This window comes from Vanessa cardui, chromosome 29 (assembly GCF_905220365.1).
Source record: "Vanessa cardui chromosome 29, ilVanCard2.1, whole genome shotgun sequence".
Classification (NCBI taxonomy): domain Eukaryota; kingdom Metazoa; phylum Arthropoda; class Insecta; order Lepidoptera; family Nymphalidae; genus Vanessa; species Vanessa cardui.
Genome location: NC_061151.1, coordinates 2,353,605 through 2,375,053, shown reverse-complemented (window position 1 = coordinate 2,375,053; position 21,449 = coordinate 2,353,605). Strand labels below are relative to the sequence as shown.

Below are 21,449 nucleotides of genomic sequence, written 5' to 3'. Positions count from 1 at the left end.
CTGTCGCATTTATAATATATTAGTATATGTATATTTGTGAATGCAAGTGTTGCATTCCAATTAATTACACATATTTTATTTAATGTTACCTCAAAGCAATGGCGGATTTATAAATCTGCCGCTAGCAGGCTATTCAATTTTTGCCGCCCCTACTTTTTCTGCAACATTTATGATTTGTGTTCTATCGTCCTCATTACATCGGTTTTTTCCCGTTATTAGTGTGATTATAAACTAGGTGATATTTCAGTCAGTTACTAGATTAGTTTTCCAACCCGCTATGTAGTGACGTATTACGGACGTAATGTGTGTATATATAATTATAAGTTTTTTTTTAAATTTCTGTAAGATAATAACAAATTGGGGCTAAATTTGCCGCAACTCTAAATCGGCTGCCCTAGGCTCGAACCTATTTAGCCTATTGGTAAATCCGCCACTGCCTCAAAGTTTCGATAAAAACTTTGCTGCCCTTCAAACCGTCAATTCGAGATCATAATGACGCTGACAATACTCTCTGTGTTGCCGTAATCTTGCATTGTTTACTATTAAGAGGGGGAAAATGATTCAAAAAATTGAAGCCATAAATATGTTCAAACCAATCTAGCTAAAAGTAGCCTGTAATTTTCTCACCGTTGGGCTAAAACCTTGTCTATTTTTCGAAAGCTTGGACTTTACTCCACCAACTTGGTGATAGGGCTTTGTGCAAGCCCGCCTGGGTAGTTACCACCCACTCATCAGTTATTCTACCGCCAAACAACAGTACTTTTGTGTTCCGGTTTGAAGGGTGAGTGAGCCATTGTAACTACAGGCACAAGGGTCATAATATCTTGGCTACCAAGGTTAGTGGCGCATTGACGATTTAAGGAATAGTTAATATTTCTTACAGCGTAATGGTGGCCACTTACCATCAGATGGCCCATATGCTCGTCCGCCAACCTATACCACAATGACAATGACATTGATATATATAGCCATGATTGAGACTGTAGACAGTATTTACTCAATCAGTGTCAAGATATATAATATATACATATATTTTAATTTCAATTTTTTTCTTTTAATTTTGAGTAATTTATTACGATTTTTATTCTTTCTTCTTTTTGTTATTATTTTTAAGGAAACATTAATGCAGGAGTGTAGTGTTTTGTTTTTATTTATTTATTATTTAAAATGTGTAATGTAAACGCCTGCAGTTTGTTTTTCATGCCGTATACGAATTTGTTTCCAACTTTTAATTAATAATTTGTGAATATACCGATTGTGTTTTGAAAATCTATAAATATGCTCCAATATTTGTTGATGCTTACGTAGATTTTCATATAATACATGCCTGTTTCCTTAATTATATGTATATACTTAAGCACCTTATCATTAATTGTGATTTAAGTGTTGAACTGGTAAGTCACCTGGGCTTAGGTATTACATACATGTTTCATCCTATACCACCTACGCGATAATGAAAATTATTTTGTATAAGCTAGATGATATCATTGCGATTTGAAGGTCAAATGATTAGTGCATTTTTATTAATAGCAAGCTGATGGCTTTGCAATAAACCGCTGAGTTTCTTTCGCCGGTTCTTCTCAGGTCAGGGTGTTCCTTTTACCGAACCGGTGGTAGTGTTTATTTGACCATCAATAAGTTAGTGTACTGCTTCTATATTGAATAAAGGAATTTAAGCTTGAGTATTGTACTTTATTATTTTCTGAATAATTTTCCGATATGTCCAGTGGCTTTGTTGGGTTAGGACTCCAGGGTGCCTGCCACATTGCCTTTAAATTGATTGAGCAATAATAATTGTGAACACTACTATTTAACACAAATATTTGTGGTTGAAATGAGTAACTATGTAATTTTCTTGCTGTTTCTTCTCGCTGGAGGCTGCTTTCAGAAACGACGGCTAATGACAAAAATGATTTGATGTAAAGTTTACTTGAATACAATATATTTGTTTGGAGAAATGCAGTAAAAAAAAATTAACTTATGTAATCTAGCTGGGCTTAATGGGATTTTAGTATAGATTTCATGATGAAACGGTATGGTAGTATTTTCTGAAGTTTATGTACAGTCGGGGTAAGAAAAGGTTCGTCACCTTATGATCTATTTTCGTGTGTTCAGTATGAGCAATTTTGCTTTACCGATCGAGAATGACATATTGCGTCGCAATGACTTGATGTTTAGATTCAAATGGTCTAAGAGTTAAAGACTTGATAAAGAATAAATTTGAAAACTGACGAAGGTTTTCTTACTCTGACTGTGCAAACATCCTTCTGGTATATATATTTTTTAAATTTTATTTAGTGTTGCTTGGGATTTTTTTTTAATCATATATTGTTCGAAGGAAATCCAGTTTGTTGGGAAATATGATTCATAACAATATGAAACATCAAAAATGGGGCCCAACCCGGACGAACATCACTGCATTTTAATGTGCTTATAATTAATCATGTGTTCGGTATTGACATTGTGAGAAAACCTACACCTGTCAGATAAAAACCTGCCCCATGCTCGCATAATACTTCTAGTCTATTCTTTTACTTTTCCTATTATTGAGTAAATAAATATAAATATTTGACAACATCACATACATTACTATGACCCTAAATGTAAGTAGCTAAAGCACTTGTGTAATGGAAAATCAGAAGTAACGACGGTAAACTTCAATAGTTTTCTATGTGTTTTTGATGTTTTTCTATGTCAGCTCGGCCGGGAATCGAACCCGGAAACTCGGAGTTGCGTATCCATGAGAACACAATCACACTACTCGACCACGGAGGTCGTCGGAGTTACATAATTAAACCCTAATTGTAATTGTCTTATATTAGAGCAAGTTTTGTTATATACACGAGCGCAGTCGTCGCCTAAAGCTTGTCTCATTTCAAAGGTCAGTCACTTTGTAGGGCAAACGACATTCCTACATCATTCGTAAGGTCAGCTATCTATCTTCGATAATTGTTCCTGTGATCTGGTTTCGTATTGTTCACCGCACATATCAGCTGTTGCATTTTAGATAATTACTAATACTCCCTAATTTCTTTAGGCATGAAAAATTTGCAATTATATTCCAATTAGTAGTTCCGCGCGGATTCCCCCGCGTTTCAGAGTGTTGGTTGTCTTCTGTCAGCCAAAAAAGTAGCCTATGTCCTTTTTTGGAGTTAAAGTTTGCTTCTTACCAAATTTCATCAAATTCGGTTCAGTTTGGTCGTGAAAGAGCGACAGACAGAGTTACTTTCACATATATAATATTAATATATGTAGATTAGATGTGAGATTCGTAAAGTAAAGTACAGCCTGTAAATTTCCCACTGCTAGGATTAGGCCTCCTCTTCCATTATGGAGAGGGTTCGGAACATATTCCACCACGCTGTTCCAATGCGGGTTGGTGGAATGCACATGTAGCAGAATTTGGATGAAATTAGACACATGCAGGTTTCTTCACGATGTTTTCCTTCACCGCTGAGCACGAGATGAATTATAAAGACAAATTAAGCACATGTATCAGCGGTTCTTGCTTGGATTCGAATCCGCAATCATCGTTTAAGGTGCACGCGTTCTAACCACTGGGCCATCTCGACTCCTGAGATTCGTGTGACCATCAAATCAAAATCAATATTCTGAGTATAAAAAAGTCCTAAAGTCATCTTTGAATCGTCATCTTAGCTGACAAGTGGCTGATGGATGAAGGATGATGGCTTAACGGTTTGGTCGTGAAAGATCGACAGACAGACAGACAGACAGAGTTACTTTCACATTTATAATATGAATATCGATCTATAGGAAAGCCATAAACATAATTTGACATCGAATCGACGACATATTATGACTGAGAGCTTCAATAATCTATGGTATTCGTTCTGGAATTTGTGAAGAATATAACGACAACGAAAAGGTTCTATGTGTATATACATATGTGTATATACATAGGACCTTTTACAGATTCTTTTCGTATCTTTTTTAAGTTCATCTGGTGAAGACTCGAGATGGCCCAGTGGTTAGAACGCGTGCATCTTAACCGATGATTGCGGGTTCAAACCCAGGCAATCACCGCTGATTCATGTGCGTAATTTGTCTTTATAATTCATCTCGTACTCGGCGGTGAAGGAAAACATCGTGAGTAAACCTGCATGTGACAAATTTCATAGAAATTCTGCCACATGTGTATTCCACCAACCCGCATTGGAACAGCTTGTTGGAATATGTTCCAAACCTTCTCCTCTAAGGGAGAGGAGGCCCTTAGCCCAGCAGTGGGAATTTACAGGCTGTTGTTGTTGTTGGTGAAGACTTGACTAATTATAACGCTGTTGAGAATCTGCATTAGATAGAGATTATCCAATTTTTGAAGACGATAAGATAACATAGGAAATGACGTAATGCTTATTTAAATATCTCACGAACATATGACGTTGGACTTATTTATATGTTAGCTGTGCCCGCGTCTTCGTACATGTTAGAATTTAACAAAAAAGTTATTATTGTATCCTCAGTTACTCCGTATTACTTCAGCTGCATGACAGTACCGTCAAAACCAGTCTAGCCGTTTCAGATATTTGCCGGAACAAACAGACAGACCAAAAATTAAAAATCATTTTATTTTGCTATATTTGGCGACCTTCGTGGTCGAGTATTGTGTACCAGTTTTCATGGGTATGCTATTCCGAAGCCCGGGTTCGATTCCGACCGGTGTAGAAAAAAACAATAGTTTTCTATGTTGACTTGGGTCTGGGTGTTTGTGGTACCGTCGTTACTTCTGATTTTCCATAACACAAGTGCTTTAGCTATTTACCTTGGGATCAGAGTAATGTATGTGATGTTGTCCAGTATTTATTTATATGTACCGTGTATACATATGCATTAAGTAAAAAGCGGTTATTTTAATATTACAAACAGACGCTCCAATTTTATTATATGTATAGATTAAAAAAAAATGCTCATGATGACGTAACCGCCGTAACGTCTGCTTACTCATGCGCATGGTCAATAGCGAGACGAGGTCGATTGGGTATTTATTGTGTAGGTTAGATCACCTATGTATTGACACTATAAATTAAATTATTTGATTAAAAAAAAAGTTTAAAAATAAATAGTTTTTAATTTAAATCGAAATCAATTCTTAGGCTGTATAACCTTAGACCTTTGTCTACCAGAATTAGATGAATTAAACAATCAATTAAAGAATTAAAGAACAAATCGTTTGAATTTATGAATCGGCAAAGTTAAATTTATCGGTGGAATATTACCATCGAAACGAAGACCTTGCCTTGAAGAAGGATTGGTTGACTTTGCGGAGTCGGTAGCTCCACGCATTTTTGTCATCGATATAATCTTATATTGTCAAAATGCATTAACTATTAATGCTTTTTTTTTAATGATTTGAATTTATTAACAAATAGTTTTAATTATGAATCGTCAAAGTTAAAAATATCTGCTATATTTTATTATAGACCTTGCCCCAAGAAGGATTTATTGATATATACGAAGTGGGATACTTGGCGTTATAAGTTTATCCTTACGTCTTCATACAATGATTATCACTGATTCTATCAAAGTGATCTATGTTATTTCTATGTACAATAATTGTAAATGTATTGTAACACAACTGTATGTATCTCTACTTATTAAAATACATCCAGAAGGAGTCTTTAACCGTCGATTACATTATTCCAATTAAGACTAATTAGTACAGTCGGGGTAAGAAAAGGTTCGTCGCCTTAAGATCTATTTTCGTGTGCTCAGTATGAGAGATAATCTACTTTACCGATCGAGATTACATGACACTGGCAGACATATTTTGACAATTCAGCAGAAGATATCATATCTAATTTTAATTTGTAATGACCAATTACGCCATTAAAAAGGTTTCACGTTGATATAAAACTAGACGTAGCCCAAAGATGTTACACTATTTTGAACCAAGTTATCATTCTATGTAAGTTTAATTTTATTTGAAGTTGTCTATTTAGTGTTTTAGATTCAAAAGGTACTAAGTGTTTACGACTTTATAAGGGAATCATTTTGAAAATTAAGGAATAGGTTTTCTTGCTCTGACTGTACAAGAACCACACGTGCAAATCTTTTTAGCAATATACTATGTAAAAAATATAAACATATATTGATTGACCAGTAGGAGATTTAACCTAAAATTAATCCTCAAATGGGTCATCAGTTAGTGTGGGAAAGGAATGAAGATATATATGACCACTGTGTCGAAAAGAGACACGTATACTAGCTCTAGATGGAAATGCGGGAGGTTATGTCATTACCGTGATCAATTTATTGTGCCCCGGCGCCGGTGCTTTATCTATAGTCGTTGAAAGTATATGAGTAATTAGTTTACTATGTTATGTATGAGATGGAATACTTTTATACTGTACTAGTTAGCGTCTCGTGACTTTACTCGGGTTGAATTTATTAATAAATAAAATGCTATGATGTAAAAGTAATTTATGGGTATATAGCGTTTAGGAATAATGTAGCTTTATCCCAAATTTCTAAATAATCTAATTTAGAATTCGTAACAGAAAAAAAGCGGATAATTCTAACGAACTTCATAATCGTATTTGAAACCGAAGAATATTATTCACAGTTTCGTATCCAGGTTTAAAACAAATTAAAATATCCCTAATATAAACTTAAATTTTACCAAAAAAAATCGCCTCCAAAAAAACCCTATTTTAAATTTTATTCAAGTTCTCTTAAGTTTATTGTAATAAGTAATTTAAAAGTCGATTATTTATCGTGGTAACAATTATTAGTATTTCGCATAAAAAAATACAGTCAAATTGAGAACCTCCTTTTTTTAAAGTCGGTTGAAACGAATGTAACAAGATATATACATGTATAGTATATATCTTGTTATATTTATTCAGTCCCATACTATGAATGGGGACGGTTAATCAGCGAAGGCGCATACTAATTTAACAACACATGCAGTGTTCGTTAGTGACTCGTAATAACTGGACGTCTTCGAGTTGTGACGTCACCATTGTTTTCATTTTAAGTGAATTGTAAAGTGATGTTCGAATCGAGTTTCGAGTTTTCTTCATAATGGATGCAATGTGGGATATGTTTGCTGTGAGTTTTTTTTTTAATTTGCGCAGTCTTTCTTGTATGAATTTAATTGCAATTAATTATTAATGTTTGTTGTTGATTATGAATTTACATAATTATCTGCTATAACTTGATTGGTAAATATTATTGTGCGAAATTTGGTTTGCTTTAGGCGTGACTGTTTGGGTAGGTATTTCGGTTTGAAGGGTGAGTGAGCCAGTGTAACTGCTGGTACAAGGGATATAACATCTTAGCTCCGAAGATTTGTGACGTATGGTTGTGAGGTATGGTTAATATTTTGGAAAAACACCAATGTCTTTGGACTGTGGTGACCAATTACCATTAGAAAGGCCCTTATCAATGACATTAAAACAAAATTAACTATCTTTCATGGAAATTTAAAAATATTACCTCTTATCATTGGGTATTGTCTGCCTACATATTACATTAAAAAAAAACTCAAAATTATTTTCAACAACCACGCCAAAAAGTTGTATATTTGTAAATATGTGTTACAAACTACTTGGCTTTGCTCTGGTAAAATAAGTAAAAGTAACAGCCTGGTGTCTGAATGCTTTTCTCTCCCGTGCCTTGGAAAGCACGTTAATGATCCTGCATCTAAGTTCAGCGTTTCCATCGGATTATAAGAGTAAGGAAATAAAAAGAAAGAGTGCACCTATGTTTGCTCATGCATTTGTGCACAATAATATGTCCTGTGTAGTTAGCTGGTCGCCCTTGAGATTGGTCGCCAAAAATGGTCAAGACGACATGAAGATACGACATGGGCACATTCAAGAAAAGAGCGTACTCCTTTCTTAAAGGCCGGCAACGCACCTGCAAGCGCCCTGGTTTTGCATATGTCCTTGGGTGGTGGTAGTCACTTTCCATCAGGTGAGCCTCCTGCTCATATGCTGCGACCTATGTCATAAGAAAAAACAAAAAAGTCATCTTTAGATGTAATACAACATCGTTCCATTTAACAACGTATATTCACTTTAAGTTTGCTCCCAAAGTTTCATTAATAATTTCTCCGACATTAATAATTAAATTTATTCGAAAACCATAGTGATTATCATAGATCATTCAAGCTCTCGACCAATGATAACGCGTCAATTCAAGGTCAAATGTTGTTTATTTTGCTTGTAGGTACTTTTGTGTTTGGTAAACACTGAAGATGTTAATCGAAATAAGTTATCGAACACAATTTAGCTTTTTATTTTCAGCAAAGTTTATCAACGTAATTGATTAAAGTTTTTTTTATGGTATAGGTTGGCGGACGAGCATATGGGCTACCTAATGGTAAGTGGTCTCCACCATAGACAATGACGCTGTAAGAAATATTAACTATTCCTTACATCGTCAATGCGCCACCAACCTTGGGAACTAAGATGTTATGTCCCTTGTGCCTGTAGTTACACTGGCTCACTCACCCTTTAAACCCGAACACAACAATACTGAGTACTATTATTTGGCGGCAGAATAACTGATGAGTGGGTGGTACCTACCCAGACGGGCTTGCACAAAGCCCTACCACCAAGTAGGAAAAGGTTCGTCACCTTAAGATCTATTATCGCGTGCTCAGTACGAGCGATAATCTGCTTTACCGATCGAGAGTAACATATTGCGTCGTAGTGATTCGATGTTTAGATTCAAAAGGTACTAAGAGTTTACGACTTGATAAAGGAATGAATTTGAAAACTGACGAAGGTTTTCTTACTCTGACTGTACATAAAATTAACTTTAAACATCCATACAAAGTTTGGAGCTCGTCCAATGAGAAACGTCGATGACGTCAAATCCTTCATTGTATGAACAGATTGACGTAACTATTGTCGATGGAGTTATTTGATTTAACTATAATTGTTTGGCAAATAGGCAAACAGGCTATCTGAATCGACCACTTTTGTAATTCTTTTGACAACGTTACTTTTACAACTATCGAATCTTATATGTTATCTATATTCATATTTACGTGCGTGGCTTACGATAGACCTGATGGAATCCCCAAATATAGACCTTTAAAAAAAACATATTGTTTTGATGTGAGGAATGTATATTTCTTACAGCGCCATGGTCTATGGGCGTCGATGACCACTGCAGAATATGGGCTATCAGGTATAGTCCATATTCTCCTCCTCCAAGCTATAGCATAAAAAAGAGATTTCCTAGTTTTAAAATATCGTGCCCTAATGCGTTAGTATATTTATTACTGGTTGTAAAGCCTTTTTAATAATATATAAAAAAAAACAAAATCCATTAATAAAATATATGCCATGGCCAAAAAAATAATCGAATAACGTGTTTTTCATTGCAATAAACTACAATGCCTGAAAATGTATTCAGAACGCTTAAAAGTAAACGTTTTGGACATTTTTTGTCGTTTTTTTTGCAAGGAAACAGAATAATTTCCTTGTCACTTGAATGTAAACTATCGCAGCGGCATTCGTAAGAACGTAGGATTGTTATTTTTTTTGAGAGCGGTGCACGTTTTTCCATATATTTTTTTACGATAGTATTTCCTACTATCGTAAAAAATATATGGAAAAACGTGCACGCTTGTCAGTAGTTTAAAAGTGAGTGAAACTGCGATACGTAGCTATGGGACCATTCATTTACTACTAAGACTATTTTCGTTAATTGCCCCCCCCCCCCCTGGTTATAAGAAGTAATAAGAAAAAATGTTAAATTGCATTACCTGTCAATAAACTAAACCTCCTCTAACCCTTTCACTATTAGCAGCTAAGTATGCTCGCACCTGTCTGTTGTATTGCCTATTGTATTTTGTATGTATGTATATTTACTTTTAATTTGTTAATGCACTAGCCCACTATGTTTTCTCTTGTAAGTCTCTTTCAGTAGGGTTGCCTGGAAGAGATCACTACTTAGTAATAAGGCCGCCCTTTGCATACTTTTGTATAATTTTGATTTTAAGGTTTTTCTTGTATTTTGTTTATTTTCTGTGTGCAATAAAGCTGTTAATTATTATTATTATTATTAAGAATGTGTCGTGCATAGATCTTTAAAATCACGCAACGGATTTCGATGCGGTTTTTTTAATAGATAGAGTGATTCGAGAGGTTTTTGTGTATACATAGACAATGTAGTAAAGAAACACTGATAATTTTAGATGTTTCTATGTTTGTAGTATATATAGTATCAGTATTGCACCCGTGCGAAGGTCGCTAGTATGTATGGTAATGTAACCTTCTGGTATAAGTTTTACTATGTTAGTTAAGTATTACAGTTAATATGTCTCATCGTTTAATAGCAAAGATAAAAGTTAATGTATTTCGTAAATTGCCATTTTTTCCATATAAATTTTACAATTTTAACGTGAAACGTGACGCTTGAACGTTATTTCCATTTATGAGTTCCATAATCTATATTTATACGTACTAGGAATATAGACTCATATATATATATATATATATATATATATATATATATATATATATATATATATATATATATGTATGTTACCATATACATATATATATATATATATATATATATATATATATATATGTATGTTACCATATACACGCCACAAGAAGATTTTTAAGGGCACCAATGCCAATGGACGTTGGTAGAACAACAACAGCCTGTAAATTTCCCAATGCTGGGCTAAGGCCTCATCTCTTTTTGAGGAGAAGGTTTGGGACATATTCCTCCACGCTGTTACAATGCGGGTTGGTGGATATTAGTACTGTGAGGAATATTAACTAATAAAATGGCAACAATTTTGGGGGAAGAAATATTATCTCTTGTGCTTGTGGTTCAACTGTCTCATTAAGCCTTCAAACCGGAACACAACAATACTGTGCGTCTGATTGGTCGAATATCTGATGAGTGAGTACCTACCCAAGTGAATGTCTAATTATGTCAATACACTAAACCAAGAGCAGGAATTGAGATATACTAACCTCAGATGTACATATTTCATGCGATTCACAAACAGCTTTGCTACATTATTTGATAATAACACTTATGCTTTTCAGCATGTAAGGACTCACTTCGAATCTCATGCGTGAAATCTTGAAAGTCGAAGTGAGACGTTTTTTCGATCCTTTATTAATAGTGTAAGTAAATTTTTATCCCAGTAATTATGGGATACTAATTAGCTGCACATAATAGATCGGATATGGTCTCATTTTGAAGATTTCCAGCCATTCTTGTCCAGAAATTAAAGACGATTCTTGATTCCTATTTATCTTACGATTTAACTAAGAATTAATTTTAGACTGCGGAAGCAAGTTACTGCCTGGCTATAAAACAACGATATAGCTGTATAAAAAACATACAGTGAAATTAAGTCAAAACAAAGTCTTCTCATAGGTTTCGAAATTCCTGAAAATTGGTTGAGTAAACGGAAAACCTGGAGTAAAAAAACGATCTGGTCAAGTACGCGGGGTATCGCTGGATGCAGGCCGCTACTCACCGGTCAAGGTGGAAATCATTGGGAGAGGCCTGTGTTCAGCATTGGACGTCTTACGGCTGACGTGATGATGAATAAACGTAAAACTCCACGGTTGACCAAATTGTAGTTCTTAAAGTCAAAAATGTCTAAAACTTTTTATGATCGAGTTCTGTGTTGCGACTAGACTTTTTTCTTACAGAATATATCTACTTTTCTCGATTAATATATCTTTATTTACAATATATCACTGTACCGCTTAACTCCTTATACCCATTAATTATTTTTACTGTTAAGTCCTTTGTCAAGTCTGTTAAGTTGCAAAACTTTTGTTAACGTATCTTTCTTGTCCCAGTCTCTCCCATCCAGAATCTCCCATGATAGTGTTCTCCACAAGGAAAGCCTCCTATTTTAAAAAAAATACTGGTCTTGATGTTTTGTATCAGAAACGACTGTAATCGAAAATTTTGTACACGAATCCATAATGAGTCCAATGAGCTATTTCAGATCTCGACCAATGACGTCGCGTCATTTCAAGGTCGAAGCTGTTTGTTTATCGTAGCTTTTCCTGCGTTTGAAATGTATTCACTCATTAACATGCCGGTCTAGCGCACGTGTATCTTATGTGTTAATTACTATCTATTTTTATATTATATAAGTGCGAAAGTAAACGTCACTCTGTCTGCCTGTCTGTGACTTTTCAAGGACAAACCGCTGTATCGTATTTGATGCATTTTGGTACGAATCTAGTTTGAACTCCCAAGAAAGGATATAGGCTACGTTTTTGTGCATAAAGCCTGGCCAACAGCTAAAACTAAACGATAGCCTGTAAATTTCCCACTGATAGGCCAAGGCCTCCTCTCCCTTTGGGAGAAGGTTTGGAAAATATTCCATCACGCTGTTCCAATGCGGATTGTTGGAATACACGTGTGGCAGAATTTCTATTAAATTAGACACATGCAGGTTTCCTGACGATGGTTTCCTTCACCGACGAGCACGAGATGAATTATAAACACAAATTAAGCACATGAATATTCAGTGGTGCTTGTCTGGATTTAAACTTGTGATCACCGGTTAAAATGCACGTGTTCTAACCACTGGGTCATCTCGACATTATATTATAACCTTAAGCCTAACCCTCGCAATAAGCGGGCTATCTAACAAATATTCTTGAACTTGATTCTAATGAAATAAAAAAACAAAACAATAATACTAGTTTTGGAATTTTGCAAATATATAGTATTTTTGTAAACACAGCTATATGTAAAGATTGTATGTTATAGGGATTTTGAATTTCATCGAATATATTTCATTACAAATCTATACGCGTCATATGGCACCATTTGGGTCAATGTCAACGACCTTGAAATCGTCATCAGTAAATACGGCATGTGTAAATATTCAACGACATTCAATTATAATTGAGTCTTATTACAAGGGTGTAGAGGTCACATTCGTATATCATTAAAGATCCTTGCAAATTTTCCTCATAGTTTATAAATTGGTTTATAGACCTTATGTGATGGGAATAAAGTCTAAATTTGCCTATTTTAATGTTTGAGAGATGGTTTGGTACTTTTGTATGACTTTCCTTGGACTAGCGTTGACAATGGTATTGATAGGTTCCATATATACAGTTAAAATATTAATTTTATTAATTCCTAAATCAACACTAGCTATCCGCCACGGCTTCGCACGAATCATCGAATTTGTTTATTAACGACATCACATTAGAAACTTTTAAAATTATCAGTTTTTCTACACTATATTTACTAGGTAGGGCTTTGTGCAAGCCCGTCTGGGTAGGTACCACCCACTCATCTGTTATTCTACCGCCAAATAACAGTACTCAGTATTGTTGTGTTCCGGTTTGAATGGTCAGTGAGCCAGTGTAACAGGCACAAGGGACATAACATCTTAGTTCCCAAGGTTGGTGGCGCATTGACGATGTAAGGAATAGTTAATATTTCTTACAGCGTCATTGTTTATGGGTGATGGTGAACACTTACCATCAGGTGGCCCATAGGCTCGTTCGCCAATCTATACCATAAAAAAGTAGTTGTCGTTTGTGGCTTCTCTCGTAATTAAGGGCTTTGGTTGTTACGTGTTAGACAGAACCAAATTAGCCTATGTCCTTCCTTGGACTTGGTTCAAATTTGCTTCATAGCGAATTTCATCAAATTCGGTCCAGCGGTATGGTTGTGGAAGACATACAGACAGAGTTACTTTCATACTTATAATATAAGTACAGATCAAAATCAAAATCAATATATACTTTATTCAAGTAGACTTTTACAAGCACTTTTGAAAAGTCATTTAAGTTTTTTTTTTATAGTATGTTAAGTTAACACCGGTTCGGAAAGTAGATTCCACCGGCAAGAACCGGAAAGAAACTCGGAAGATGAAACGAAACATAAAAAAAATAACAATTCATTTCTTTTTAGTGCGCGGCTGAATAATTATAAATACAAATTAGGCGCATGAAAATTCAGTAACGCTTGTACTAATTTAAACTAGGCTTTCTCGGATCCTTAAAGGTGTACAGCTTGTAAAAATATTTCTTTTTATTTACTTGCTACACCCGCGATAAACATTCGTGCGTCTTCACTATATAGTATAAAACAAAGTCGCTCACCGCTGTCTGTCCATATGCATGCTTAGGTCTTTAAAATGACGCAACGGATTTTGATGAGGTCTTTCTTAATAGATAGAGTGATTTCATAGGAATGTTTTTGTTTATAACACATGGACAATATAGTAAAGAAACACTGATCATTTTAGATGTTTCTAATGTGATGTCGTTAATATGTATTTTTTATTTTCGTGTCCTAATAAACATTTCTTTCTCACTAAATAAACAAAATCTCTAGTATATTTAGTATGAGCACTGCACCCTCGCATATTAGCGTATATTACGTAGCCTATTTTTTTTCAAACTCAAACTCAAATTGCTTTAATCAATATAGAAGTATTACACTTTCTTATTGATGGTCAATTGAAACACTACCACCGGTTCGGAAAAAAAAAATACCCTGACCTAAGAAGAACCGGCGAAAGAAAATAAGCGGTTTTTTTTGTCTCACATAATTATATAAACAATTTATATGAAATGAAATATAATTCCAGTAGGCGATCGTTTCATTGCCAATAGATACAGTTGTCTATCATTAAAAAAGTATTTCCATGTGATTACTTGGGGCTCAAGCTAGCTTTATTGTAAGTTTGAACAAATTATCAATATTTTTTCAAATCTGACAGGTTTTAAATGTTAGCGCGTTCAAGCAAACACATTTATATTATCATTGTTTCACTAATCATCATTAGAAATGATTATATTAGTATAGATTTATACACAAAAACACATTAATGTGTTTATACGTAATTTTTATTAAGAGAAGTATAATACGCAACCCTTATTTTCGGCGATTCTGTAATGTAAGGCTAGTCGTTTATTGCAGAGATATGCTATAGCAAGCTATGTGTGTTCATGATGTTTAATATTTTGAATTTAGAATGTGTTCTTTTATTTTTAAACTCTCAATTGAGATTGGTTGGTTTGGTACCATTTTCTATGGTAAACGGTAATTTGACGAGTTTGGAGAACGATTAGGTATGGCTTTAGCTGATGGTACGGTAAAATAGTGTTACAAAATTTGTCCAGTTGACAATGAATGGGTGGTTTCTATACATATCACTTATTTTAAAGGCTTGAATTTATTTGTGAGTAAAAGATATATTACTTGTCTTTCAATGTTATCCCGCCGGCCTTACAGAAGGCGTTTATATTTATTTATATATTTATATTTATTTATAATAGGCACTTATTTTGAGCTATTAAGTAAGCTCCAATTTGGGCCTGAGTATCACGACTTGTCTTTTCCCAAGATAATAATGCCCAATTAGAAAAAAATAACTCTTACTAAACTGACCTTTTCTATACTGCTTTTTCCATATGATATTTAACTATAAATATAATTCTTATTCCTCTTTTAAATCACGGTTAGAATAAAGATCGATATATAAACTTTTCCAATCACAAAAGGACAAGCCAACTATAACAATTTGACATCAAACAAGTTAGGGCATGTTATTTTATAAGTATACATAAATATATGTTAATCTAGAACTATTAGTAGCATAGTATAGCTAATTGCAAATCTTTACATAGTATAAAACAAAGCTTTTTCTGTCCCTATGTCCCTTTGTATGCTTAAATCTTTAAAACTACGCAACGGATTTTAATGCTTTTTTTTTATAAAGATATTCGATGGGAAGGTTTATGTAGATAATACATGAACAATATAGTAGAGAAACATTGATAATTTTAGAAGTTTGTAATGTGATTAGTATCAGTATTGCACCCGTGCGAAGCCGGGGCGGGTAGCTAGTTGCATATAATACAGCGTACGGTTTGTTTATTGTTAAGCTATACGTATCGTCTCGCTTCTCTTACGACATCAGCCTTATATTTGTGAAACTTATGACTCACTCGCAAAACGTAGTCCCTACTGCCAAGTTAACATCAATAGCGATGTTTAAAAATAATGCATACTCAAAATAATAATGATCTAAATGAGATAGAATCAGTTTTGCGATGATCTTGTCTCCAGTATGACATCAGCTTTAGTAGCGAATGTCTGTTTGTTGCGATGATATAACTGATCTCGTAAACAATGGATACGATCAAAGTTGTCGGTGATTATGTTAGGGAGAGATCGCCGTTTTCGGTATGTGGTTTTTTTTTGTGACGTAATCAGATTTGAATTTGTACTTTATTGGTTTTGTTTTAAGAGTGCTTTTGGATTGGTCATTTTTATTTCCTAGTCTGTTTTTCTATCGGGAAGAACTGATTAATTCGATTTAAAATATACTTTATTCGTGTTGTATTAAGAGTGCTTTTGGATTGACATTTTATTTCTGAGTTGGTTTTTCTATCGAGAAGAACTGTCTAGAATTTTATTATATAAAAAAAAAACATGTGACTTTGCTTGGTGGTAGGGCTGTTTGCAAGTATGCCTGGGTAGGTACCACCCATTGATCATACGCTTCTACCCAACAATGCAAAGTACTGCTGTGTTCCAATTTGAAGTGTGAGTGAGTCAGTGGTTACATACACAGGAGACTTAAAATATTAATTTAAGTAGTTGGCCCATTTGCCCGTCCCGACGTTGTTTGGGGAGAAATTATAAAAATGTAATATTTTTCACAGAGGTATTTTTAATTTAAAAGAAAACCGGATTTCTCTTTGCTGCCCCACTTATTAGAACCGTTCTGAAGCTGTTAGAGGAAATGAAACCTCAAGCTGATCCATTGGTTAAAAATTTAGTGACATACAATTATAATGAATGCTATATCCTTAATAACTAATTAACTTAAATCTTTAGATCGTGATAGCGACATATGTTATGAAGCATTTTAAAAGATAAATAATAAGTCAATAATAAGAAGAGCCAGCCTTCGTCGGTCGTGGTAGCTGGATCTCTCCCGGGGATTCTTAGCACCCCCTACCCCGCTTTTACCATGACCGCTACCATAAAGAGGCGGACCGGAAGACGCAGTGTGATTAGGCCCCCCACAAATGGTCCGACAACCTGGTGAAGGTTGCGGGCTGCACAAGCCCGGGCGTTGTGGCGATCTTTGGGGGAGGCCAGCTGTGGACTTTCTTCGGCTGTAATGATGATGATCAGAAAAAGAAAAAACGAACGAAACGACAAAGTTACTTTTAAAGTTTTAACTAATCGAAAAGAATGTCTGTTCGATATCGGATCGGTTCAGAGTATTCTAGCAAATACTTTATCAGAATCTGCTATGCTCCTGGAATTCTATTAAAAAGCTTTAGATAATAAATGGGACAATGGTACTGACGTATCTGTGTAGGACAAAAGTCTCAAGATTAAATGTGATAAAATATAATAGCTTCGAAAAATACAATTATTATTTATTATAATACAAAAAAATTTCCCACAGCTGGGCCTCCTTTCCCTTTGAGGAAAGGTTTGGAACATATTTCACCACGCTGTTCCAATGCGGGTTGGTGGAATACGTATCCCATCACCGCCGAGCACGAGATAAACACAAATCAAGCACATGAATATTCAGCGGTGTTTCCCTGGGTTTGAACGCGCAATCATCGGTTAAGATGCACGCGTTCTAACCACTGAGCCATACCGGTTCAATATTATATTACAAATGTTTATTATTATTAAATTCCAACTTAAAAGGGACAATGATATCACGGCATTCTTTCCTTCTGTCGTAACGTTTACAATTTATTCAGAGGCCATGATAAAAGTGTCGAGACACGAAGTAGAATCTATTTATTAAACTAGCAACCCAGACCGACTTCGTTCGAATTTTTATATTTATATTTATATCTGATTTTTTTTCTATCTTTCCAAACGAGATCTTTGATTTTCGTTTTATTATACAGAAGCAAGGATCCATTATAAGATGTTAGCGCCTAGCGGCTTCGCGCAGAGCATAAGTTTATTTTATATATTTTATTTATATTGTTTTTTTTCCGATATGTTTAATAATTGTCGTTCTATTTCAACTTATTTATTTACTTTTCTCATGAATAGTCTCTGTCTATCAATTAAAACCTCATGAAAATCCGTTCAGTAGTTTAGGAATTTATCGAGAACATACAGACAGACAGACGTGGTCGGGGGTCTTTGTTTTATAATATGTAGTGATTACTAATATTTCTATTTACGTTTAAAGCTGGTGATACGACAATAGTTCAAGTGATCAGGAACGATCTTGTGACTTTTTATTACGCAGGCGGCTTTTAAATCACTGCGCTATTGACGTCCATTATATACTAGCATCACTAGTAATACTTACTTCTAATGTAAAATCTGTACTCACCGAGAATAACTGCGTTGGACTTGTTTATGAGGGTGCAGGAAGGAGGTTGTTTATTCAAATTATGGGTCAGGCTGATGAAAAAAATATTGGATTTAAAGAAATAACTAAATATATAAATTACTTTGTTTAGGGGCGAACATTCTTGGATTTCATATAGCTGTATTACAAAGAAATGTATAACCACAATAACAACAGCATTTAAATTTCCCACTGCTGAGTTAAGACTTCCTCTCCCTTTAGGAGAAAGTTTGCAACATGTTCTACCAAGCTGTTCCAATGCGGGTTGGAACAGCTTGCCGGGGTTTGAACCTGATATCATCGGTTAAAATGCACTCGTACCAACCACAGAGCCATTTCGGCTCAAAAAAGAAATTTATTAGTTTTTTGTAATCAATGTTTATCAGTTATGCATTATGTAATTAATTTTATGAAAACAAAAATGTCTGAATGCAAAGTTCCGTGGAAATAAGTTTTTTTAAATGTATAATTTCTTTACTAAAGTTATTAATTTCGGGATATTTACCATGTTTTTTATTTTTGAGAGACTGTCTCAGTCTGTCTCGTCGTGTCTCGTGAACAAGACATTCGTAGACAATGTCGAAATATCGAGCTCCACCGAACAAAAATAAAAAACATGGTAAATATCCCGAAATTAATAACTTTAATAATAAAAATAACCATGTTAGTTTAAAATCCTATATATAATTTCTTTTTCCAGCTGGACACATGGTTCGGGCGGCCCAAGAAGGCGGGCGCGGGGCTCGAGCGCGGCTACGACACAGTCCCGAGGGCGGAGCCCCGCGCGGAGGACGACGAGCCCGCTGCGGAGTACACCAACAAGATAGACGCGTTAGATGACGACCAGCTCGAGCGGAGATTTGAGGAAATGCTCGTAAGTATTAGTTTATGCTATAGTTTTGCAGATGAGCGTATGGGCCACCTGGTGGTACCTAGGTGGTAACTACTTATTTTTAATATAATTTGATTTCCAAAATACCGACAACAGTCTCGTTTACGTAATTAACGCCATTTTGAGAATCCACAGTGAATATAATATTTTTTTATGGTATATGTTGGCGGACGAGCATATAGGCCACCTGATGGCAAGTGGTCACCATCACCCATAGACAATGGTGCTGTTGGAAATATTAACCATGCCTTACACGGCCAATGTGCTACCAACCTTGGAAACTAAGATGTTATGTCCCTTGTGCCTGTAGTAACACCGGCTCACTTACCCTTCAAACCGGAACACAACAATACTGTGTACTGTTGGTTGGCGCTAGAATATCTGATGAGTCGTTGGTACCTACCCAGACGGGCTTGCACAAAGTCCTAGCACCAAGTATTAAGATTTAATTAAATATATTGTAGTGAAACTACCATTGAATACATTGAGAATGGTACCTTTACTAAGCGTTTTGTTCTGACTGTTTAAGATATAATCTTACCGGATTAAATAACACTATTAAGAACCTGCTATAATAATATTTCAGACCGATATGAACATCGGCGAAAAGAAAAAGGAACCGCTAAGGAAATACTCCAGGGATCAGAAGAAGAAGATGCTGGTCGCTTACAAGTTTGTCAACGCACAGGTTTGTATTGATTTAAAAATCTTTAAATATGGTCAAATTTATGTCCGTTTCAATAACGACCATGGTCGAGTAGTGTGTACACCGGTATCCAGGGGGACACCACTCCGAGGTCCCGGGTTCGTCCGGCCGAGTCGATGTAGATTATCATTAGTTTTCTATGTTGTCTTGGGTCTGAGTGTTTGTCACGGTAGCATGCGTAAACGATCGTCGAATGACGGAGAGGGTACCGCTGGTTTTTTTGTGGGTAAACCCGGTGGACCTGAAACCCACAAAGTCCCACACACCCCTCCACTTTCCATCACGTGGGGGAAGCGCATAAAGCGTTTTTCTAGCGAAAAAAAAGTGTTTGTGGTGCCTTTGTTACTTCTGATTTTCCATAACAGTGCTTTAGCTATTTACATTGGGATCAGAGTAATGTATGTGATGTTGTCCAATATATATGTGTATATATATGGCAGGAGGTGTAAGATAAATAAACAACTTTGACCTTGAACTGACATGTAATTATTGGTGGAGATATGAAATGATTTGTTGTATTAATTATGGTGTCGTGAGAATATGTCGCTTCGTTGTTATCGGAATTTTAGGAAGTTAAATTAAAGTGGTTCTAAGTTGTTGAGTGAAACGGTGTTGTGTTATATACATACATATCATATGTACGTATGTCAAGAACTGTTTCGCATTGATTATGTGTGTGTGAGGTTTGTGTATTTATATTTGCATTTGAATGTAGTGTAGTGTTGTCTTATGTGAGTATGTTTATTGGTGGGTCGCCTGTGTGTGTACCACTCACACGTATGTTGTATTTTATATTCAATTGATCTTATAGGTTTATATACTCAAGACATTTACGAGTGTTTGAGATCTATATACTGACGATGGCAAACTCAAACTCAATTTCTGATCTTGTGTGCGAGAGATCACTAAGAGTAGCGATAGCAAAAAACACGGAATTAGATTATTTTGTTAAGTTTATTTTTTCAAAGATTTATCACGTGTTCATCGTGCATGCTAATTATGTAAAATTAGTATTGTGAGAGTTGGGAGGGGTGAGAGTTTATTCTGTTGTCTGTATATGATGAAGAAAAACATCTGTTTTTTTTAATTGTAAGGCAGTTTGATGGACTGATTGATGGTAAGTGGTCACAACCGCCCAAAGACATCTGCACTCTTAGGAATATTAACAATTCCTTACATTGTCACTGCACCACTAACCTGAGTAGTTAAGATGTTATGTCCCCAGTACCTGTAGTTACACTGGATAACACACCAGTCACTCTGAAACACAACTGAGTATTATTGTTAAACTCCAACGGTTTATTGGTGACCACAAAGCCAAACGAACAAATCATGATCTCAATAATAATCAAATCAAATCAAAATAAACTTTATTCAAGTAGGCTTTTACAAGCACTTTTGAATCGTCATTTTACAATTAAGTGAAGCTACCACCGGTTAGGAAATTCTTCTACCGAGAAGAACCGCCAAGAAACTCAGTAGTTACTCTTTTTTAACATTAATTA

General features: G+C 35.2%; 1 protein-coding gene across 6 annotated transcripts in view; it reads left to right on the top strand.

Annotated features, from left to right (window-relative positions):
• Positions 1-21,449, top strand: part of LOC124541916 (protein diaphanous) — a 67,078-nt gene that overhangs the window by 15,732 nt on the left and 29,897 nt on the right. For 4 of the 6 annotated variants that reach the window (XM_047119841.1, XM_047119845.1, XM_047119842.1 and 1 more), the window contains 2 exons: positions 19,047-19,220; positions 19,825-19,926. In XM_047119841.1, the coding sequence (XP_046975797.1) occupies positions 19,047-19,220; positions 19,825-19,926 (276 nt within the window). Of the gene's footprint in view, positions 1-6,933; positions 7,069-16,083; positions 16,186-19,046; positions 19,221-19,824; positions 19,927-21,449 lie in introns of those variants that run through there. The other 2 variants (XM_047119847.1, XM_047119846.1) reach the window with 2 other exon arrangements.